The sequence below is a fragment of the Salarias fasciatus genome, chromosome 6 (genome assembly GCF_902148845.1).
Source record: "Salarias fasciatus chromosome 6, fSalaFa1.1, whole genome shotgun sequence".
Classification (NCBI taxonomy): Eukaryota; Metazoa; Chordata; class Actinopteri; order Blenniiformes; family Blenniidae; genus Salarias; species Salarias fasciatus.
The window spans coordinates 12,307,895-12,332,308 of NC_043750.1; the positions used below are offsets into that span (position 1 = coordinate 12,307,895).

A 24,414-nucleotide genomic window follows, 5' to 3' on the forward strand; every position below is an offset into this window, starting at 1 on the left:
CAGTGTTACCACAGCCATGCTGCGATGGACAGACACACAGACTGCACTATTTGCACTTTTACTGCCTCCAACAGTCGCAGTGACCCGAGAATGGGATTTAGATTGTCAGAGAGCTGGAAGAGAGGAGATTATGTGAGTTATTGCTTATAGAAATTGAGTTCCTGTGTGGGTGCTGTGTGTGTGTGTCTAACAGGGTCACGTATTGGCGATTGTGAGGCTATTTCATTATTTTTTTTTTCCTGGTTCTCACGCAGGATTGGTGGAGTAAATCTCGACACTGGCGTGTCGGTTGTGACTCAACATCTGTAATGACTTTGGCTGTGAGCGTCGCTCTTTGTTTTGACTGTTGACGTTATGAGCTGTGAAACATCATCTGTGGCTCAGAAGTTGTGATCAACTGTTAGTAATTGTAAAGGTCAGGATTTCTGTGTCGGGGGTTTGTTATGGAGGGTCGCACAGTGGTGGAGTGGTCAAGCACTCATTCCTTTCTTTGGGTTTCCTCCCTCATTACAAAAAATACACTCTCAATATCTAATTAGTGACTTTAAATGAACCGTAAGTGTGTGTGTGTGTGATGGTGTTATGGAATGTGACCTGTCCAGAGTGTGCCTTACCTTTGATCATAGTCAGCTGTGTTTGGCTGAAACAGTTTGGAAGATGGATGGATGGAAGGCTTTTGTCTTTAATAAGTCCTCTTGTGCTCAGACTGATTTGCATCAAGTCATTAAATACAGACTGAACTGCTTGATTGAATTTGACTTTTGTGTTTGCAGTTATTGAAGCTTGATCAGGGATTTGTGACGTTTGAAAACAAAATCACGTGGGTCACTTTGTTGTTTTCTTCTTATATTACTTTAGTTCAGTGAGTAATGGCTGAAAAAGCGGAGTCCTCCTTCTCCTCGCTGTTTTGCGGCCGGTTCTGCACAGCTGCCCTCGTGTTTGCATTGAAAACAAGGCGGCGGTAGCAGGTCGGTCTGAAAGCGCCATTAGTCTGTCATCGTCCTGTTATTCTTCATTTCTCACACACCTGATTCGTCTTTTTCTGCTTTGCAGAACTGCTTTTCATTTTTGGAGCACGTTTTACTACTTTTGCCACTTCAAAGCGCTTTACATAGTTAGTGCTTTTCACACATTCACACACACACACACATACACACACACACACACACACACACACACACACACACACACACACATGACCGAGCCTCCATCCAGAGTATGAACCTTTTATTAGAAGCAACTTGGGGATAACTGCGTTGCCACCCGAAGCGGCAGAGCTGGATCTTGAACTGCCAACCTTGAATTCACACAATCCAAGGACCTTTTATTATGCTTGGATTATTGTAAGTGTTGAAACATAGCGATTTAAAAGACGGTCCGAATTCAAATTTCATAGGAACAAATAATCAAAGGACTATGTCTCCTAAAAATATATACTGCTGTTTCAGGCCTGCATTAGAATCCAGGGTGTGAATCTAAATTTGGCCTGTGCAGATGACTGATGTGAAGAGTTGTGTCGTCCCTGTACATGCCCCAGGTTGTATGTGTAGGCTGCAAATGAGGAAGACAGTTTCTCTCTCTCTCTCTCTCTCTCTCTCCCTCCCTGATGGAGTTGAATCGGGGGGAGATGGGAGCTGCGTAGCTCTCTGCTGAGGTCATTAGACTGTGGCTCGCAGGACCACGTCACATTATTTTCTCTTTTTCGCTCTCCTGTGTTCAGACGGGATTCTTGAATCTCTGCTCTGTTTGGAGAATTTTTAGACGTCTCGAAGTCCCAAAGTGAAACATCGTAATGAGAATATGAGGGTTTCCTTTCTAAGTCGTAATATTTTTCTTGCGTATTCAGAGAGTGACCCTTTCTTTTTCAGTCTTTTAATCGAAACAGTCTTTTTCATTTGTCAAAACATATTTGCTAACAGTAACATTTATGGTTCTGCCCATGTGTCATAACAAATCCTAGCATCATGAATGTTAACAGCACAACACAATTACAAAGCTCAGGCCGCTAAATGTAATTCTGTCACTTCTTGTGCCTTTTTTCTTTGAATTATAAAGATTTCTCCTCTGGAGGAGACAGATCAAATCACAATATTGCATCTTTGAAGTAAATGGAACGAATAATCATGACGTCAAAATGTTGCAGTAAATGGAAACTGGGTCTGTCAGAATACAACGGTCCGAAGATGACGTTGATCCACTCATGGTGAAATGTCTTATTCCTGAGTGAGTGTGTGGATCCTTTTCAGGAGCGTTTTTTCCCCCTCGAAGACACAGGAGGCTTTCAACCTTCACCTTTTCTCCTTTCTTCTTCCCCTCCATTTGCCTCCTTTTTCTACTCCCCCTGCACCCTCCTTCCTCCCTCTTCTCTTTTATCTTCTTCTCGCTGTTCTTTCTCCTTCATTGTGCACCGCTGCCCTGCAGGCATCCCTTTAGTGTTGGCTGGCATGCTGGTGAGCTTTTTGCCCGACTGTTATATAACTAAATTTAGCATGTTTGAGTCACGCGTTGGCCATAGGTCGTGCTCGGAAGTGACGGCTTACATTAATGCGCACCCCAAGGCTCACCGCTCTTAGTCAACGTGTGATACACTGTTTTTATTTGGGCGGGGCGCGCGGGGCTGGAGTTTGCCTCGCATGAGTGGACGGGCACATGTGTGCGTCTGCGTCTCATGACCATCTGCCTCACTGGGTGCAAATATAGGCTACGTGTTTGGTGTATGTGAGAGGAAGTCAGTGGGGGGAAAAAATAATAATAAAAAGCTGTTTCAGTGTGTTGGTTGTACATGTGAACTCAGGAGGCGCTGACATGTCGGGGGGAATCTGCCCCAGCGACCCTCATCGTCTGCGCACGTCGGTGTGTGTTTGAGTGTGTGCACATGTCTGCGTGGTGGGAGTGTCTGGCCGTATCTCCCGAGCAGGTTCGGATGATTGGCCTGGAGACGCGATGAAAGGTATGAGTGAGGGAGTCGCATCTCTGTGGATACATCTTTTTTCAAATGACCCACTTTTCTGTTGATGTTTGTAAAATTACTGTGTTTCTAAGGGGAAAGCACAACTCTTGTTTTTACATAATGAATTAAGTTGCTGTTTAAAGTAGTTTAAATGAAACCACCACACTTTTGAATTAAAAGAAAAATACTTTTAGGGGGAAAAAAAAATCTTAAAATGTTTTGAAATAAGTCATTCTGTAAACTAGAGGCATGCTTTTGCCAGGACAGAGTTTTATTTACTCTTCAGAGGGATTATCCATCCATCCGTCCATTTTCGACCCTTTTGCTGTATTAAAATACACATTTTAATAAATATAAGTAGAAAACATCTAATGCACTGTTATAGGAGGCCCCCATCAAAGTAGGTTATGTGTAATCATTTTAAAATGTCATGAATAATGTGTAAGAATAAGTTGTAAAAAATCTACTATTTAGATTTATCTTCTTACATAAATCGGTTTCTGTGCACATGCTTTTCTTGCACACACATGTGAATATTATGTGCTTCGTATCTATTTTGTGTACTTCCAGTCACCTGGGGGATTGCACTTTCAACTTACTTGAACAATGCCAAGAAGAGGATTTTATTTTATTTTGTTCTACACTATGATTGTCTTTCTATTCACCTGTTTTCCATTTTCACACTTATTTTGCATTTTGATAGTGGGTTAAGAGCAGTGCGTATGTAGTACGTGTGTACATTTTCTGGAGCAGATTTTTATTTCATCAGGCTTCATTAAGAGAAAAAATATCTCTACCCACATCTGAAGCAGTGTCAGCCGTGCACACAGACACACAGCAGCACCTTTGAATATGTATGTGCTCACTTGTGTGTCCTGTTTGTGGGTTGGCCATATGAGGGTGAGTCAACAAATACATAAGCACATGTTGTGTGTTTCATGTGTTTTTTTTTCTGACCCTGTGATTAACTGCAGCTTTTTAAGTCTGGAAAATGATCACGGGGCAGAAAGAGCCGGTGGCCAAACAAAGAGACGTGTCTCTATTTTTAAAAGCGCACTTTGGTCGAAGCGGCAACGTCCGACTTTCCATATGGATTCAACACCAGCAGGCTCACTTTTGATTTGTGTGGTTTACCTGCGACGTTTGTTTAAAGCTTTCAAATTGATCTCGCTTTTCAGCACCGTCAGTTATGAGATTATGAGGTGATTGATTCATTTTATGAAAGCTATTAGTTAGCCACACTGAAATACAAGCAGTAGTTACATTAAAGCTTAGTTTAAAGGGATACTTCAACATTTTGGCAAATTGGCCCATTTAGTGCAATTCCTTAGTCATTTCGAACAGCATACTTACTTTTTTTGTGAGGGCGAGCTGTTGTTTATTCAGAGGCGAGTCGGGGAAGGTTTTCGGGATGGACACAATGGAAGTGGATGGTATTTTTGTTCCCCCTCGTCAAACTCATCAAATACACAATCCAACAACCCCTAAACACTTTGGTGGACACGTTATAATCCGCACTTTCACTACGCTGTGGAACACCAACAAATAATATTGTAGCGTTACGACATTGAAGCAAATACTGGGAACCACTTTTTCTTTTGAAATCACTACGCCCAGACGCCATGTTTAGTAAGTAGTTCCGTCTTGGCAATCTTTGCATAAACAACTCAATCTGGTAATTTTGCATTAATATTTCACAGCGTAGTGAATGTGCAGATTATAACGTGTCCACCGAAGTGTTTTGGGGTTTTGTATTTTGTATTTGATGAGTTTGACGAGGGGAACCAAAAATACCATTCACCTCCATTATGTCCGTCCCGAAAACCTTCCCCAACTCACCTCTGGATAAACAATAGCTCACCCTCACAAAAAAAGTAAGTATGCTGTTCAAAATGACTAAGGAATTGCGCTAAATGGGACAATTTGCCAAAATGTTGAAGTATCGCTTTAAGGCTCTGTGATGTTCTTAAAGAAGAGAGCCATACCAAGTAGCTTATGTGTGTTTTCACTTATTTGTTAGTCATTTTCTCACTGGGAGGCTCCGTCAATATTAGTTTCTTTTAAGTGAAATGAGTTTAAAATATTGTGAAGTGTTCGATTTTGACGAGCCCTAAACCGAGAAAAACAGAGTTTTGTGTTTCAGGGCAGGTCAGACAGAGATAGGCCTGTCAGCGCCGGCTGTTTGGAGGAGCACCACATCGCATTACTGCCCTATCTGAGCAGAGGCCTCAAGGAAGATAAATCCAGCTGTTGGTGGTGTTTTTTTTTTTTTTTGTCCTCTTTCTGTGCTTGCATGTGTGATTATTTAAGGTGGAAATACTTGTGGGTGGTGGCGAGACAGTGTGTTTCAAGCCATATATTTGTGATTCCTGTCTGAACTAGTTTTGCAGCTGCAAATCTGGAAGACTCCGGCTTTGAGGAAGGATATTACTTGTAAGAAAGAGGAAGAGGAAGTGAGCTGTTGTACACTGGACGTACTCCTCCTCCTGCCTATACAAAGACAAAGATGGGTGTGTGTTTGCGTATGTGTGTGTTTTCTTGGGACATTTTCTCACCGAGACAGCAGCTCACTAAGTGGCCCTTGACCTTGTTGATCTCTAAGTGGAGGGTCACACAGGATGAGTAACGGTAGTTTTTCTTTCTTGCCATGAAATGTGGTTTTGGTCAGTGAACATTCAGATAATGTTATTTTTCAGAAGGAGGCCAACAAATTTGTCAATGGAGATTTTTTTGGCACTTCATGAAAGAGTTTTTTGGCCTTGAAGTGTTTTCAAGATTGTTAAAAATGCTCTTCAGGCCACTTGGAGGGTTTGATCCCTTCAGGGTTGGGTTACTGTTAGTTTACTTTTTTGTGGATTTGTGTTTCCTCATAGTAAATAATAAATATGGTTTCCTTCTTGTAATGTATAGACTGAGTTTATTATCAGATGAAGACCTTTGACCGAATGGGACGTAGCTCATTTTCAAAGACTTGGTTTTAGTGTTAAAGAGCGACAGAAAGACATACAAAATATATTGTGCTAACATATGTGTGAAGGAGATGAAGGTACGAGAAAGAAAAGAGGAGTGAAGGACTGGACGTGACTCACATATGGCTGTGGACGTCTGCTTCGTTCACTTGCTCTTCTGACAGACTGAAAACATTAAAAGTTGGAGGAAGCGAGAGCTGCGGAGACAGAGGGAGGAAAAGGAGGGAGGAGAGAGGGAGGGTTGAAAGAGGGGGACAGGGTGACTAAGTCAGGAGAAAAGGGGAAGTCTCCACACAGAAAAAAAAGGGAGGGAAGGAGAGGAGAGGAGAGAAAAGCGAGAGGTTTACATGTGGCTATTTGAGGTGGCCATTGAGTCATGGAGCGAGACAGAATAGCCGGTAAGTTGCGGCTTTTTCCAACTTATTTGTAGTGTAAACTCGAAGTTTTTTTTCCCTTGTGTGTGAAGAGACTGTGTGTTTGTCTTTGTCAGATTACACTGGGAGTCAGCGTCTTAGGCGTGCGGCAGCAGTCGGCGAGAAGCCACCCTGCCTGTGTTTGCTCTGCTTGGTCAGTTCAGTTGTGGTGGGAGCAGCTCCTCGGAGACCTCTGTGTGTGTTTCTGTGAATCGGCTGCCCCTCTGATCTGTTTCTCGCAGAGGATATCTCAACTACGAGACGCGCTGAGAGACTTTTCTCTCTCCCATTCATGAAGTGGACAGCCGCAGGTCCAGCCAGGTCACTGTCCCTCAGTGAGCCGCAATACATGCAGAACGAGAACGAGTAAATCCCATGTGATGTGACTTTCCAGAGTCAGAAAAATGTAACCTCGCCATGATAAATGGCTTCTTTGCTTTGATTGGCGACCTTGAGTCCTTATTTACAGCTGACCCACATCCACAACTACAACCCATCAATAGATGGATGGAGTCAGATTTTCCTTCACTTGTCACATGATTGGATTTTATAGCCGAGAGCTCCAAGCCAGCCAGATTAATTCTTACTGACACAGATGGTTTATTTTAAGTAAAAAGCTCTGGAAAGCAGACCTCATATGTCCACTAATGTGATTTTGTTTTTGACAGGCAGCAGACTCTTGAGAAATATTCAGCATGCATCAGACTCCACGTGTTGTCTTGTATCCGCTGAGCCGCAGCTCGAGTTTCTCCCCGAAGCTTCGGCCACGGAAACATCTTGACGTAGATTGCGCTTGATTACGTTAATCGCCGCTTTTTTGGTTTTTTTAATGGCGATTGTTTAGCGCTAATGGAGATGAAGTACCGCTTCTGTTGAGGCCAGCGTGCGCTCCCGTCTGCTCCGAGAGGATAAAACTAATCTACCATCTTAAAGGTATTAAAGCGTGGCATCATGCTGAGCAACACTTTGCAAATTGCTCTTTAATTCGACTGTTAATAAAGTGGCTGAGCTTAGAGAGTCATATAAAGCACACAGGCAGACTACGCACCTCTTCTTAGAGCCACTTGGTGGCACTGTTGCAGTGTCATCATTTTGGCTTCTTTTCACTAAAATTCTTTAAAATGTTCCATGTGGATCATTCATATTTTGCAGATGAAGGGTTTTTTCTTGAATGGCAGTCAGGACTGACACCAAATGACGGGGTGGTGATGGGGGAACGGCGTAGTCCGGAGACAAAGTGGCCAAGCTTGAGTTTTCCATCATGAAAACACTCAGGCATGACTTCAGCTCTGATTTGAGGAAGTCTGGCACACAGCTACTTCCTGGTTTTCAACCTGAGCCGTGTGGTTCTGTTTGGAGTCGTCGCCGTGACAACGGCCACAGTCCCAACACCACATGCCTCCCGGTGTTTTCAGACTGCTGTTTTGATTGAGATAAGAACCGAGACTGTGGCGCATAATCGAGGAATCCTGCATTCCTTTTTTCTTTATTACTTTGACACATCTGGAATACAACTGTCTGGATTCAGCATCTTCTGTGCTCCTTTCTCGAGTGCGTGGTGTTATTTTATTAACCATGGCAGTCCTCTAATGTGCTGTGATTGCTAATTGTTGCTGCCTTTTAAAAGACAACAAAGGGAAAGAAAAACAAGGGAATTCAGCTTGTAAATAAGAGGAGCAGTTTTGTCATGTTGGTTTATTTTCCTGCCAATTAAGCAAAGAAAAAAAAATCCCACTATGGTGTCTGTAAGGATGACAGTAATTGCAGTATCTGTGTTGCCTGTTTGGCTTTGGACTGACAGCAGTTAATGCAGCAGAAGCTGAAGTGAGGATGACAGGCAGGACGGTTACGCCCCGTCTTTGATAGTTTATGAATGGATGCACTCCCGCAGAGTTCAGCCAACATGGAGATGATATTTATTTGTATGTAATATACATACATCACCCCCTCCTCTCTGAATGATTGATCTCAGCTGTCACAAATAAGCTCTGGAACTCAGAAACCACAGACGCACTGCTGTTGAATGCAAGGGTTCAAATCAGTTTGTATTTAAAAGGAAGGAGGATGGTGTTCAGCATTATCTTTACATCAGCTTAGACACAGTAAGTTTTCATTTACACAGAAATCTGCAGACTTAGCAGTGTTGATGTCCCGCCCATCCCTCAGCCGAGAACTCACGTGCGCCGTGCCCCACCTTTATTAAAGGATCCAAACTCAAGAGTTAAAGGAAATCAAGCAAATCGCTCAGCTCACCATGTTCCATAGGAGCAGTGTACGGGATATCCTCTGTGAGTGAACGCCTCGCAGCTCTCCTCCCACCGGGCTGCCAGTATCTCGCCTCATATTGTTCCTCAGATTATTACTGAGTTATGATAGATGAGAGAGCCGTGAACACCGCCAGCACAGGGAGTTCAGGAAGCTGACAGGGAAGCCCCACCTTCAGCCCTCCCGAGGGAGGATTTCTGACAGGTGATATTACTCAGCGGGATGGAAACGTGGGTCAATCTGAGGCTGACATAACAAAGACGGACGAACTCCCCGTCCAGGGGATCGCTGACAAGCAGCTGGACTTCACTCGCGGTCAACTGTTAATGCATAGAGGACATAAGCCAGCGCCATGATATCACACAGGAAGGTGAAGGTGGCTCGTATTTAGTCCCAGATTATTCAGTGTTGCACGCCCATGAGCACCTCATGCCAAGTGTTCAAACTGGATCAGAATAAAAACTGTCATTTTTCTCTCTTTTTTTTTTCTATTTGGATGAATTATCCACACACTTTTATTCAATGCTTTGATTTCTAAGGCTTGGACAACATACAGCAGAGACTCCCTATAGCTGTACGGCAGCGTGGCTGTTGGGATTTAAAGATCAATCTCTTTCACTGTAACTAACGTCCAAATCTTATAACCACTGCAGCATCATTGCCAGCAGCTTGAAGTATCTGCGGTTTTTTCAATATAAAAACATTCCTAATGAAAGAGGCTATGGTTAACAGCTTCACCAAAGAGCTGTCATTTTAATGAGAACATGCACATTGAGTGACTTTGATTGAACTCAGTCTGCTCCAGCGCTCCCTCGATTCTTTTAGCCAGACGTCACCTTCTCTTATTTCCCTGAGTTGTGTTTTATTGAATACATTTTTTGGACAATGCATTAAACAAGTTTATTCCCCAAACAGCCAGAAGCACAATTTTGCCCATCTTGCTGCAGATTCGCTTTAAAGGGTGTAATTTAAATAAACTACAGAACCACAACCACACATTGGAATATTTAGAAGAATCGGAGCATTAGACTCAAATGAGATGTCCGGTTTATGCAACTTCCCACTATTAACTGTTGTTGTGTTTGTTTGTTTGTTTGTTTATTTATTTATTTATTCCCTGAATGCCAGTGTGGGTGAAACTGACCAAGCAATAAAGCCCATTCCTGAGGTATCTCCGAAATCTCTTTTTAACCCTTTATTAGGCAAATGACCATAGCTGGGATCTTCTTCATTCCTGTGAAACCAACAACTGTAATTTGATGGCATTCGTTAAAAGACCAAATAAACAGTTGAGCTAAAGATTGAGATTGGCATTGCCTCCGTAGTATTCTCTGAATGTGGCCATTTTTGGCTTTACATTTTTTTTTTTTTAACTTTATTACCATCCATCCTTTTGGTTTTGCTTCTCTTACTCTCAGTAGATTTCTAAACAACATATTAGAAAGTTTGAAAGCAATTTTTCACAGTGGTCATTTAAAGTTTGAATGTGTTTGCTTTCAATGTATTGATTGATCATCGATTCATGCATGTTTTCTGATGTTCTCATTTCCTAAATAGTTAAAGTGGAAAAAAATTGCAACCAATAAACTCAATAATGCATCAATCTTACAGGAAAAGTGTAACAAAGAAGAAATTATTGAATGACCTCAAGTTACAATGTGCCAAACAAAGCCCCACAGAGAGAAATCTGCCATATATCATGAAATGTGATTCTTCTCTCCCTCATGGAAACAATACATTACTTGAGAAACGCCACATTTCTAAATGGTTCGCACAGAAGTGAAAATAAAACAAACTGAATTCTAGCAGAGGTTAGTGTTCTCTGTGAAACATTGTATCCTACGAGCAAACGCCTCTGGGTAAACACATAGAGCTTTGAAACACACACACACACACACACACACACACACACACACTGGAGTAACTGCCGAGTGACCACATGAGTACACATACACACCGTCTCAAAGTCAAATAAGTTTACGGCGTAAACACACATTGTATACATGGTTGTCCTCATATTTTGGAACTTTCCCCTCTTCCTGCCTCCAGCTTCGAGTCACAGCCAGTCAAGAGTGTGTTTGTATGTTTAGATGAATACACACTAGCTGAGAGAGGTGTGTATTGCACACAGTGTGTTGCTTCACTACTACTACAGAGCATTGTGTCATGCAGTTTATAGGTGTAAACAATGGTTCTTATATTATATGATAATATATTCTTTGAATATAACTTTAAGAGGAACTTAACGCTTTTATTCGCAATATGCAGAGATATAACAATCCGTTAATTTCTGGATTGAAGGATTAGATACACACACACACCACTGTCTTTGCCAGGCTCTGTTCTTCGTCCACAAACACCTCTGTTGTACGGAGTAATGAGAAACTGCACAGACGACAAATGCACAGTGTTGTTCTCTATTGCCGCCGACCCTTCAGGTGTTAGGGTTAGGGGCCAGCAGGTGGGCTTGGCATCGTATTAGTGCACCTCAGAATGAAGCTTTTCATTCACTCTGGGTTTTACTTCAGCTACTTGATGCCAGACAATGCTTTGTGCTTTGTCGCCTCGGCTGAGGGGGAAACACCGGGTGTGATTTTTGACATCCGATGCCTGATAATGTCATGATTACGTGGAAGTGGAAATGCCAGATTAGGTTTCCTCTGAGTGCTGATTGTTGCTCGGCTTTGCCCCACTATCTGGGGTTGTCATCTCGGATCTCATTTGAAGTCATTTCTGGCTCCTAAGTGGAAGTAGTTCCAAGCTACTCACTCATGACCAATCAGCAATTACACAGATAACATCACCGCTGCATTGTTTGTGCAGTAGATTGATGGATAACAAACTTTCTAGCCCAAAGGACAAGTTGGAAGTGGTTGAAGAACCACACAGGGAAGTTTAATATTTCAGCAGTTTGGGTTTCTTTATCAACGCCTTTTCAACAGTGTTTCCTTGTCACTGTGAAGATCAGTAACTCAACTGAGCTCAGCAGCTTCAGCGAGCAACTTTCCCTGAAATGAGGAACACTGAATTTCCTGATTACAGTTAGAATTGTCCAACAAGTTCAGTGGTCTTCCTGATGACACTTTCACAGAGGCTCTCAGGCTCGGTTGCATTTGCCTGAAGTCCATTTTTTTCCACAGTGGAGTCCTTCAGATTTTCATGTCACAGGAAAGCAGCTCCTTGCAGCAGCGACTGCACTTTAATTAACATGCCAGCTGGTTTGTCGAGGTTGTTTACTGGAAAGCGAAGCCTCTGTATCCCACTCGAACTCTCCTCTCGCAGCAGAGTGAGGCCCGTTAAGCAAAGCAGCCCCAAAGCAGCGCAGCATCTTATCTGATCGCGAGTTAACGTGATTAAAGTGACTGTCCGATGCTACTTTGCCAACTTTGAATGAGGAAATCAGACTTTGGTTACAAAAGGGTCTCAGGGGTTTGACAGCATTCGTTCGTCTCCATGGATGTGTGTATGTGTACGTACAGGGGTGTGTGTGGGGGGCAGGGGGAACACACTCCTACAGGGCATTGGGAAGGTGGGTGTGTGTTTCTGTCCACAGGGAGGAGGCTGGAAGGGAGGAGGCTCGCCTTCTCACTCCCTCTGAAGTCTGAATCCAGCAATATAGAAAAGTCGGTGGGAAGTCAGAGCCCGACTCGCTCCTTCAGGAGAAAATTGAGGCCTCGAACTCGTTGGATCTATTTTTGAGTTTGCTGAGGATTCAGCCACTGCACCCCGCTGCAGCTGAAAGCAGATAGAAGGGCATTTTGTGAAGCTCCTTGCCTTGAAAAAAAGAAAAATGTCAGAATCTGGAGTAAACCCACACTTGGAGGGGATTATTTCTGATTTTGAAGGTTTGTATTCTATTTTCTGCTTTTCTCGCACTCCCTGTCTTCATGCTGACAGTTTACTGTAAGCAGTAACACGTGTCAACCATGTTTTGCCTGCAGATGGTTTTAATAACAACCGATATTTTTGCACTCAGTGTGAATGCGCTTTTTTTTTTTGTGCGCATGCATATTGCAGCTTACGTGTGTTTTTATGAGCAGGCGTGCTGGTGTGGGTGTGTGTCTGCTTGCTACTCTGTTGAAAACAAGGTGGTGGCCATGTGTTCGTCCACGTCTCCTGTAGCATTCGGCCTGTTATTGATTAGGCCCAGGTTACCTCAATAACAGAGACAAACGCTGCACTGACACCACGCCGCCGCGGCACCGGAAAGCCCTCGGCTGAAAACATTAAAATGCAGACAGTGGAAACCTCCGCATAAGAGCTAACATCTGTCCAACCCCCTCACAACTGGGGCTCTTCTTTTGTTTGTCAACTCTGTGTGCGACTGGCAGCAATTCCCTTTGTCCTCGTTTTACTCTGCCGTTCTGTCTCTCTTCCTTCCTCGCGTTTGTCCTTCCTGTTCCCCTCCAGCTGCTCTCTGACGCCGACTGTCACGCACCGCCAGCGACGTCGCGTTCAGGAATACTTCTGTTCGTGGTCAAACAGCTCAGTCAGTCATGCAATTTCTGTCCAATTTCACAATAATTTACATGGAGATCGAAATCAAGCCACATCATTTCTGCCTCCTCAAATCACTGTGTACAGCTGGGAACCTCGTAAGCTGCCTCAAATGTTTCCTCTGTGTTCATTCGTCTGACATTACTCAGTTTGGGGAATATTAAAGGAATATTAAATGTTCTTTGTGGTTTTATCACTTTAATATGAATTTATTAGCGGTTACATTCCACTTGGTCAACGACAATGCATAAACATTTCCACAAAAATAAACTCCTTCTTGCTATTTGCTGCTGGAAATCACATTTTGAACAAGCTACATATGAATACACTCCACAGCCAAACAGCCAACCCTGATTTCTGGAGGTTTTTTTATATAAGGTCTCATTTTGGTTTGTATGTCTGATGTATTTGATGATAAATACAACACACTGGCTAAAGCTCTTCAGCATCCATGCAGGCATCAACAAAAATATGTCATAAATTTAAAAAAGGTTCAATTACTGTGGCACTAAATATGCTCAGTGGGTGAGTTAAGTTAATTGAAGTTAGTTGACTCTCTATGGGTGAAAGTTAAAAGGTTAAAATAAATCAACGTTACGTGTTTTATCCAGTCTACTGTTGGATTTCTCAGCGTTTGTAGCATTAACAGGAAGTGGAGCGATTAGATCGGGTGTAGAGGATGCCACATGGTGCTGATAGGATAAGCTGATTATTGGTCTAATTGTCCAATAATCATGATAGGGGAGGGGTAGAATAAGAACAAGCAGAGGTTACATGAACTTTGTTTGCCCTTTACTGGACAACCGACCACATTCGATAACTTCCCTTCTTCTTCCCATTGCTTTAAAATCAACATGGGGTCAATCTGCTGGAGTGGTGAACACTGAGGTAGAGGCAGGGTTCCTAGAATTGATGAGAATTGTGAAAATGATTGACATTTCTGCTTCACACCTTTCATAATATCACTAACACCAGTGCGTTTTTCCAGCTGCATCATACTTAATGTACAATAGAAGCAAGTGCAAGTTGCAATGTTCATTTTGCATGTATAATATTATTCAGATTATTGAATATATATGAATATATTGTCTATTTAAGAAGAAACAACCGTTCTGAGAGATGCACTGAAAATCCCTCACTGAGTAAATCCTCGTTTTCCCTCAGATCATTATAATTTCCACTACACCGCAGTATTTCACTCAGAGGAGGAAACTTTGGAGCAGAGGATTTGTAGATTACAGCACCGACTCTTTCTGCAGTTGCCAGGTTGAACTGAACTGAGCCAGTACGTTAGCAGGCTTGTCTGGGTGGATTATGTGTAAATACAACACATTGTTAATAGTCCTCTGAGGTCCTGTTTGTGCTCAGGCAGATGTATTGGAGCACAGTTGGTATGTGAGTCGCTGCCAAGATGTGTTAGGCCACGTCACAGGAAGCATTTCTCTGTGCATTTCTCTGACCAGCTCACCCCTTTGACTGAACGTTTTGTTTTTGTCACTGACAAACCACCTGACAAACTCATGGAAATGAAGATGCATGCACGCATCGTGCAGAGCGGACAACTCTCCGCCGCTGCGTCTCTCTCGGCAGTCTTCCTCAGAGAAGATGTTCCCTGTTTTTAATGCTGAGACATGTATTTTTAGTGAGTGTGTGTGATTCATACATTAAAAAGTGCTTAGTCTGAAGAATTTCTTTTCTGCTTCGAGGTCGCCAAGCTAAAAATTAATCACAGGTTTATTCTTTCTATCTGACAGCCGCCTCTCCTCTGCACTCCTGTTTTCAGCCTCGTGTCCAAACGATGAGCTTGAGGAGGAGCTGCATCGTCCGTGTGGATGATGCTTAATCAGTGGACGGTCAAAGTTGCAAATATCGGCTTGATCAGACCAGTAATTTAACTATCTTTCAACATTATTCCCCATCATCTTATCACACTAAGCCAAACACCTACAAACACTCCTTGAAATCCGTTTTTCTGGCCATATAGACCATTTTCCAGACCAGAAGGGAGCCAGTCAGTAAATCAGACACGGCGAGCCGTGCTGCTGCCGGTCAGTGTTGGAAAACCCGACACCGTCGGCGGGCAGCTGGAGGAAGAGCGTGTTTGACAGCGGAGCGTGAAGGTTCCGTCTCACTGAGCGAAATCCTACCGTTGGTTGTTTGGCCTTGTCTTGTCAGCTGGGAGGTTTGCTCTTGTTTTTCCTCGTCCGACCGCGTCTACTCGTGTTCTGCGGCCGCCGGCATCAGACAGAGTCCTCGGTGTATAAAATGGCTTTTAAATAACCGGTGTTTGACAGAGACTAACTGTCTTGATCACTTGACTTATTGCCTGAGGCTTGAATTACGAAACCCAATTATGAGTTCAAGGTTATGTACAGTGGAAGACATCCTTCATTAATTAGAATACTGGCAAAGTATTCTAACAATATCCACTGTTTTCATATGCAGTGTTGACCTACAGATCTATGATTTATACGCTTGTCAAGATAATTACATTACTGAAAGTTTGCAAGAGTCAGATTAAAGGTGACCCTCTTTCAAATACGTTTGATCCTTTATATTTACGTCAGTGTAAAACACAAGAGGCTTTTATTTGAAACAAGCCTTTTTTTCAGTGAAAATGACAAGTGCGTTCTGAGTTGAGGTGTAAATTTGCTGCCAACACACTTTTCTGTTAATGTAAGTCACTTTGCTTCCGTTTAGCACTGGAAGGCATTTAGCAGTTCAGAGATGTTACCCGGTCACTTTGCAGAAGCACATCCGTGTCATACATTTGTCAGAAGTGTTAAAGATCAATTATAAAAGGCTTAGAGCAAAATTAGAATACAGTACTGACTGTAACTGTCTGATTCCTTGCCAGTTCTGTTTATTAGAAAAGCAGATAAGTTGGTATTACGTTGTGATACTACAAGTATAGGGCTTACAATTGTATTGTTTTCACGAATTAATTGAAGAATTTACAATATTAGCTCAAACTGATGTGCCATGAAATAAGATATAAAATTTACATGTGTTAAATCGACATGAACAATGATAAATGAAATGACTGTCTCGCTGACTAATTCACTGCAGACAAAGCTGTGAGTACTGAGCTTTGTTGATTGTGGGTTAAAAATAGTAAAACAAATAGCAGGGAGAATAAGGTGGAAGAAGTTGTTTATTTGAAGACTTTTAGAGTTGTTGATAGATTTTTTTTTTTTTTTTACGCCACGTTTCCTGACATCACAGTAAAGTCTTTATCCTTTCATCCTAAATTTCATTGGCTTTGCTTTTTGTGATTTCTAGCTTTTTTTCTGTTATAAATGAAATCTAAAGTCCTCTCTGGGTGTTATACTTGCATTATTGCAAAAAAAAGTTTATATATATATATATATATATATATATATATATATAAATATATATATATATATATATATATATATATATATATATATATATATGAGCCATTCACCCCTAAAAATTGTGAAATTTAGTAATTAGAGGGTTTTTTTTATTAAAAACAAATAGTACAACCTTAGCTTTTTTTTATTTTGACTTCTTGTATTGATCGAAGTATTGCTTTTGCTTGGACTGCTGTCAGACACAAGTGACGGCTCTGTTTGGCCTCACTGTGTCGGTTCTGCCTCTCTGTCTCTTTCATTCTCTTCCAGTCGGTTCCATTTATTCTCCCTCAGATCCCCGACGGTCCCTTGACGAGTGCGTCTGGACGGGGACGAGCCTGAGCGCTTGTGTTCGCCGCTTTCAGAGATGACACAGATGATACAGAAGCAACGTGGCCGAACGCCTGGCCCGCATTAGGGCAGACTTCTGCCAACAGCTGAAAACGTCTTTGCGTTTGAACGCCAGTAAACTTGAGCGATATTGTCCCCTGCTGCACGCCGGGGGAAGGTGGCGGAGGGACGTCGGGAGGCTTCTGGCGGCCGTTAATGAGGTTCCTCTGAGGTCTGCCGGACCTCTCGTTCTATCTCATAGTCTGGGAATGCTGCTTCATTGGGAATGATACTCCTTCATCCATCTGTCAGTGCTACACATATACCGGCCCCAGTGCCCCGTGATACTGTAGTTAGAATATTCACACAAATAATATTATTTGTTTTTTTTTTCTAATGACCACATGTGAAAGTCTGACACTATAGAAAGTAAAAGAAGAAGAATCATTGTCTGGTCATTTAAATGAGAAAAGCCGTAAAAGTTCCCCTTTTCTCTGCGTTTCCGGACAAAATTAAAGCACAGGAAGATTCCAAGATTCCCTTCTGCTCTCAAATCGTGCACACTTGGCTGCACGCCCTCTAAATACAGACAACCTGAGAGCAGAGCACTCAAATCCTTCGCTGCAGTCCCGTGCCTGGAGGCGGATCATCACAAAGCAGCCAAGAACTGAAATCCTAATCTGTGATCACTTAACAGGTCACTGGCAACAACATCTTGGTTCGTCTCTCTTGTTCTGCGAGCGTGGACCCGGATGCCCTTTCAGCTTTTCTTCTCCCATTCGGAGCCTCTCCAAATTTTAACTAAAACCTACAGAAAGTGTCAGAAGTTGTTAGCGAACACGAGGCTTCCAAAGGTTCTGGCTCTCGCGCTTCTCAGTATGATAAAGCTTTTATCACATCCTCTCACTTTCCTCTGAAATCTGCAGGCAGATTTTGGCCGACTTATTTTTTGGCCAGAGTTGAAAGCAGACGCAGCGTTGGCCTCATAAAACACAAGAGAGCGAAGCAGGGGTGCAGAGGACACAGTTCATGTTGCGCCGGTTTGTGCATCAACATACAAATTGCGGGTTTATTATTTTCTATGTGTGTTTATTTCACATAAATACATCTGTCAAAGAGAATCATTTTTTAAAGCTGTTGAGTGGCGCCTGATTGGGAAATACGTTCTTCTTTCTCATCCGAGCTTGAGAACAGAAAATAATTGTGAGAAAAAAACCTCTTAAATGGTTTCACAGTGGCTGTGCTCTTGTTTTTTTTGTTTAACATTTGGACCTTTTGTGTGGTTTTCAGAAGTTGTTTTGTGCTTCTCACACATAATACAGAAGGTTTATAACTAACTAGAGCAGTAATGCCAACACTGTTTTGGCTCACGAGTTTCTTTTTAAAGAGACCAGATCAAAAACGTTTTCCCATCCATTCATCCAGCTTGACAAAACTCAGGGCTGGAGCCGATCCCAGCTTCCTGTTGACACATTACAGTACAAACAGACAGATGATCGCACACCTTTAAAGTTATTAATTGAAAATGGCTGTTTTTGGTCACGTGCACAATAATAACTGATTATTCAATCAACGCAATGTTGATATTTTTGATCTGTGATCTGTTTGTTCGAGCTGTAAAGATCCCAGACTGGCTGCTTTGCTGAAAAATACGAAGGATTCATTTCTTTTCGACCGAGTGCTGCTCTGTGCTGTGAGCTCATTGACATTCATTGCAAACTGTAACGATGTGAAATGTTCCACACAAGCATGCTTGAAGATCTGGATAACGCGACTCAGCCGCGGCTCAAAAGTACTCCATCAGTTCAATGCCTTCTAAAGGTCAATGAGAATGCCCTTGTGCGTCTGACTAACGCAAAAACAGAATGAGGAGAGGCCAAATTTGATCAAATATCCACCATACTGGAAAAAGGCATCTTCTGGGACTAAATTAGATCAGCTGAGCAGGCGCTCGTGTGTGTTTGTGGGGGGAGACAGCTTTGATCCAATTGTGTTGAGCTCAACATCCCCTAACAGGCTTTTGGTTTGACACAGAGGGCTCTGGGGAGGGGCCCGGGACCTGCCCCCCTCCCTAAACGTTACTGTGAAGAAAAAACAAACAATTTCAGCAAAACTACAAGTAGCTGCTTAAAAGCTACGGCACACATGAAGAGATCAAACAATCCGTGCTGTGTTCTCCGCTGGGGGAGCGGAGAGATGCTCTTCAGGGCGTGCGTGAGCCGACTAGTCCAACTCGGGTGTCATCACGATGCCGGCTCCTGGCCACTGGCTTGGCACAGCAACTTCACCCTGAGAGTCAGATTCAACTTGACTTTCAGCCAGTTGCACTCATCCCTGGGGGGGGGGGGGGGGGGGGGGGGGGGGGGGGGGGGGGGGGGGGGGAGACAGTGCAGCTATTAGGCCACGTAACAACTAACCTGAAGGAGCGAGGAGGAGCCTCGGTCGATGTGCTCAGCGCTCCACTCCACTGCACGTTGTGAAAAGCTTCAATCTGAAACGTTTGCCGCAGTGTACCACACACTCACACAGTATCCAGACTGTGACGAAACAATGCATTAATCAACCTAAACATGCCGAGCACTTGAGTGATTGGGGTGATTGAGGATGTAAAGAAATCGGATAGGTGAGGCTTGATTGGCGGTTTCTTTCGTGTGCCACTAAAATAGTTCCTACTGCTCCCCGGGCCTCAAATCTCACCGGCGACTTTGAAACGGTTCACAGTGTTTGGTTTTATTTACAAAAACAATTAACTTTTTATACTGCTCAATTAATTGGGGTGACCTTTTATTAAATTCTTTATGGAATTGTTCCCACTTGCTGTAAAACGCCATCTTGACCCATAAACATTGTTTATAAGGGAAAGATGAACTTTTTTTGGTGAACTAAATTGGAAAAGCAACTCAATGTGCTTTTAATATATTGTGCTATTTTTTGCTTTGGTGGAAAGTGTCTCAGTGCTTTTAAAGAGGATGAGTAATGCTACAGCATGACTGCACATTTGTGGCCCAGATTGAGGTCTCTCCTTTTCTGCCATATTAATTATAGCACAGCTCCTCACTTTTTCAGTGAATCTGGGTTAAACTACCTCATGAAGTGGTTACGTCTCTTTTGTTTCTGCCAGAAATAAAATACTCAGTGATATTTTAAACACAGTAGTACTGTAGTTTTGAAAACCCAGGTGAAAAAACACATTTTCATGTTTATTTTATTCATCCCAGACATATAATTCTCATTATAAAGACTAAATGTTTTTGCCATTGCATCAAAATAGGTATTTAGTGTAGTTCAGTTGATTGATTATCAACAATAATGCAGAATAATGAAGGTCACTTGTTCTGTTCTGTCAAATAAACAGTTAATATATTGTAAATAATTGTTAAAACTGAATTAATGGATATTGAAAAGTGGTCAGATCAAGTTTGAAGTTTCACTTATGCATGTTCTTATATTTATATGTATAAACATGTATATAACTGGGGTCTACAGTTTAGTACAATATAGCTATTTATTGGTTGCTGATCGATAATTAACATTTTAGAAGTCAAACATAAGGTAAATGTTTCCAGAGTGACTGACGTCTCCTCTGTTTACTCCCTGCAGCCCTGAAGAGGTCCTTTGAGGTGGAGGACGTCGACACTTCATCGCACTCGTCGCCCGGCTCCCGTCGGTCCACCAGCTCCCCTCACCGCAACGCCATGTCTCCCACCAGCATCTACTACCGCGACCTGGGCACCGCGGCCCAGGCCGCCACCACCAACAACAACAACCTCAACTACACCCAGCCCCGCTCCATCATGGGCGGCGGCGGCTCCAAGACCCCCGAGCCGGTGTCCCGGCGCTCGGAGCTGTCCATCGACATCTCGTCCTCCAGCAAGCAGGTGGACAACATCACCAGCCCCGCCTCCATGCGCTTCGTCAGCAACAGCGCCCTGAAACGTCCCGAGGTGCTGGGGCACTCCAAGACCCCCGAGATGAGCCACAAGAGGGAGGTCACCTTCGCCAAGACTCCCACCGACTCCCCGGTGATCCGCCGCAACGAGGGGAACATCAACAACAACGGCACCGGCCGAGCCCCGGAGCAGAACCACGCCCGCAAGTTCGAGCCCCCGAGTCCCGGGGACATCCGTAAACCCGAGATCACCATATCCAGAGCTCCTCCGGAAAACAACGGCCACCACCCGGCGGTGCACCACCCGCACCACCCCAACCCGCATCACAACACCATCGTCACCACCTTCCGCTGCGCCTCGCCCAGCCACGGGCGCAAATCCCCCAACCCTGACAGTAAGGCTCTTATTTGAAACTCAACAGATTAACCTAACCAGCTGCACAAACGCACTGTGAACCGGTCGAACTCCGATTGTTGTGTTTGGCATTAATGTGGCGGAATTTCCTGCTGAATGAGATTTTCCTTATTTGAGTGAGTGTTTTATTTATTTGATGAGTGGGAGCTCATTCATCAAGAAATGGTGAAAATAGTTTCTGCTTCGCCTGATTAGCTCTCTTGTCTTTGTGCTACTTTACTCCTTCCTGCAGTTTTGTTCTGTGAAGGTTTTTTCTTCCTTTCTGGTTGCATGCTGTTTCACAAACTAATTGAATTGAACAATTTTTCATTTATTTTCGTTCCCTAATTCATGCTTTTTTTTTTAGCCAAGAGCTGCTTTGGTTCACTCATTTAATACACCAGCTTATTATGGAAGTAAGAACTCCTGCAGTAGTTCATCAAGTTGTCTTGGAGATGTCTTAAAATGTATTTTAATCCGAATTAAAGTACATTTCTTCTTCTCATAGGCAGTATTTTTTCATTACCTGATGTGACTTCTTGATAGCAGGCCGACTATCAGATCTTTCCTGAAGAAAAGCAGAAGAAAACAAGAGAAAGAGAAGCAGCTTGTTGCTGTAATCTGATGTCTATACATCAGTCAGTAATACAAGTCGGCGTGTCCTTGGAGTGTGTAGGAACAGCAGACGGTCCGTCAGTATTTGTGGTCGTCTGTCTCTTCCTGATGCTGCATTGGAGCCTCGCGGTTTAGTTGTGAACTTCTGCATGGATCTAAAACCGTAATTAGTGTTGCTTTTGTTGTAAATCTGCAACACTGAATGGGAGGATAAGATGTCATGTTCTGCAGTTTGACTGAATAACGGCCGCATATTTTGAGAATATTTTTTCCAATTATCACATGATATTGATTGATGCATTTGAGTGAGCTTGGGGAAAAGTTGTAAATTCAAGCTATAAATTCAACGAACATGATCAGTATGATCAAGTTATAATTTTATAAATTTATGGATGGACATCATATCAAGCAGTTTTCACAGATGTCAGGAAAACGCAGGAAATCCACAGAGGTGGGTCTCGATCATTTTCCATAGGTTTTCTCTTTTGAGATAGTGTGTTGTTGGAGTGTTCAGTGCTAGCAGTGGGCAGTCAGTGAGTTCCTCTGCTTCCACCACTCTCCGGAGTGATTTTTTTTTGGCTTGTTTTGGGTGGGAGCGAACAGCCTGTACGGCGCAGGTGAGGGCGGAGTCAGGAGCTGCAGCCTCCTCTCCTTTTTTCTCATGGAGTTTCTGCTGTTTTGCTGACCAGGAGAAATTCCTACACTAGAGAATTTGAAGGACTTACTCGTTCCACACTCACGCTTCCTCCTGCAGTCCAGTGTGTGTTCTTTGGTCTTAGAGGTGTTTAAAACCCAATTCAGCCTTGATTCATGTACTTAATCAAGCAGCTTCGAGCTTAAAAAAGCATTAGAAACTGTCTTGTTAGCTGGATTCTTTTCTGTTGGTTTTGGCAATTTGATGTTCTTTGGCCCTGTTTTAGACCAGCTTTAAAAAAAGAAACCCTGGCCTTTGTCATTTCCTCGGTTTGTTGTCAGATTTTGAACAAAGTCCCAGTGTCTGCGTCTGTGTTCCAGCGCCGCGGCCCGTTATGTCATGCCTACGGTGTTTTCACTGCGTATGATCATAAATCTCTTCCCTGTGTCTGCCCTGAGAGCTTTACACGCTTTTCCTCAACGTTATGGGGGTTGTAGCCACTTATTTGTCCACCGGGACGGAGGCCCTAATAGGGGTTTAAATGAAGGGTGACCTGCCTGGAGGGCCCGGCGGCGGCGGAGGGCCCACCCTGCTCTGCTCTAGCTCACGCTCAGAGGAGCTGCAGCAGCCGCAGAAAGACTTTTATATCAACCCCTGCTGTCACGCTTTAAAACATTACAGTAACCTGCCTGCTGCTTAAGCTCAAGGTATAATTAAAGCGTGGCGTGTTTTGCTGTGCTGGTCCATTTATAGATGTTTTTAGGCTTTTTTTTTTGTTTGTTTTTTTTGTAAGGACATATGTATGCCTCCATAGGATATGTGTATGCCTCTGGTGTACGTGGGCGGGAGAGCCGTGTACGTGTTGCTCCGGGTCCTAACGGGTTAAATCAGAGCTCTTTTCCTGCCCATTCAGTTTTTCCAGAAAGGAAATGGCATCACACATCATCCGTGTGCGCACGAACACACGGCGAGCTCGCCGGGCTTCCTTCCTTGTTCTGTCGGTGTGATTGTTTCCCTTTCGGCGTGACCTCGCGGCGCGGCGCTTCCTCTCTCAGGGGTCATGTGATGTGAGGCGGTCAGCTTCCCCGCCAATAATCCCCCTACTGCTTTGATCTGAAGCATCACAGAGAGCCAGATACGCCAGGATGTTTGTGGAAAAGGTCAGCGAGAGAAGAGCTGCGGCCACACATCAGTGTGGGCCGAGCTGCAGCGGTCAGCAGATTGCTAATAAGGAAATAAGTCATATGAGAGAAAATAGTCATCAAAGATCACATAATCACATTTTAACTGCATGAAGACGGCAGCGTTATTCAGACTGATGCTGCAATGAAGGCTGAAGTACCGTCGAGAAACATGACATGAAACTTCACCACCACTTCAGCGGAGAGACAATTTGTGCCACTGTGATCGGTATCTGGTGTCTGGACGGAGACATTATCTTGACAGACAGGCCTGCCGCTCATCAACCCATCAAAGACTGCAGAATAAGTCTCGATCAAACAACTCCAGACAGGAACGCTTAGACCACCTGTGGTGAAGAAAAGAGCGTTTCTTATCATTTTTCAGACTGAGGAAACTTGACTTCCAGCTCATTTTCATGTTGAAACATTGCAACAGAAGAATAAGGATTATTTAAGAGTGTGTGTGCTTTTGACTGCGATGGCTTGAGGAGTGGAATGAAACGGTCCTCTTGAAGCAGTCGAATGGAATGCGCTCTTTACAGAAATCTGACATTGAGGTCAGGAGACAGTTTGTTTAGTTACAAATAGCGTTGTTATCACTGGGGTGAGGAGAATGGGGGGTTATCACTGGAGTCATAGCCTCTAACCTCTTTTATTAACTCCTTTAGGGCTTGATTATGAGAGAGAGAAATGTACTCCGAACATCAGAAAAAGAATTATCTGTTCTTCCTGCCACCTCAATGAAAGCATGAATTAGAGGGATTGATAGCCAAGTTATAGCTGTTTGTTTGTGAGTGGTTCTCCCACGTTCTGCCTCATCTTCCCATGGTGACGATAAAGAAAACAAAAAGATTTGTCCTCAATGCTCAGCAGAACAGTCGCTTGATACTGAACTAAAAC

The 24,414-nt window shown here is 43.3% G+C and overlaps 1 protein-coding gene across 3 annotated transcripts in view; it reads left to right on the forward strand.

Annotated features, from left to right (window-relative positions):
• The window catches only part of septin9b (septin 9b), a 64,043-nt gene that overhangs the window by 5,793 nt on the left and 33,836 nt on the right, over positions 1–24,414 (forward strand). Inside the window, exons 1-2 of one of the 3 annotated variants that reach the window (XM_030093642.1) lie at positions 6,202–6,317; positions 20,402–21,085. In XM_030093642.1, coding sequence (XP_029949502.1) covers positions 6,296–6,317; positions 20,402–21,085 — 706 coding nt within the window. In that variant the 5' untranslated portion in view covers positions 6,202–6,295. Of the gene's footprint in view, positions 1–6,201; positions 6,318–12,368; positions 12,443–20,401; positions 21,086–24,414 lie in introns of those variants that run through there. The other 2 variants (XM_030093641.1, XM_030093643.1) reach the window with 2 other exon arrangements.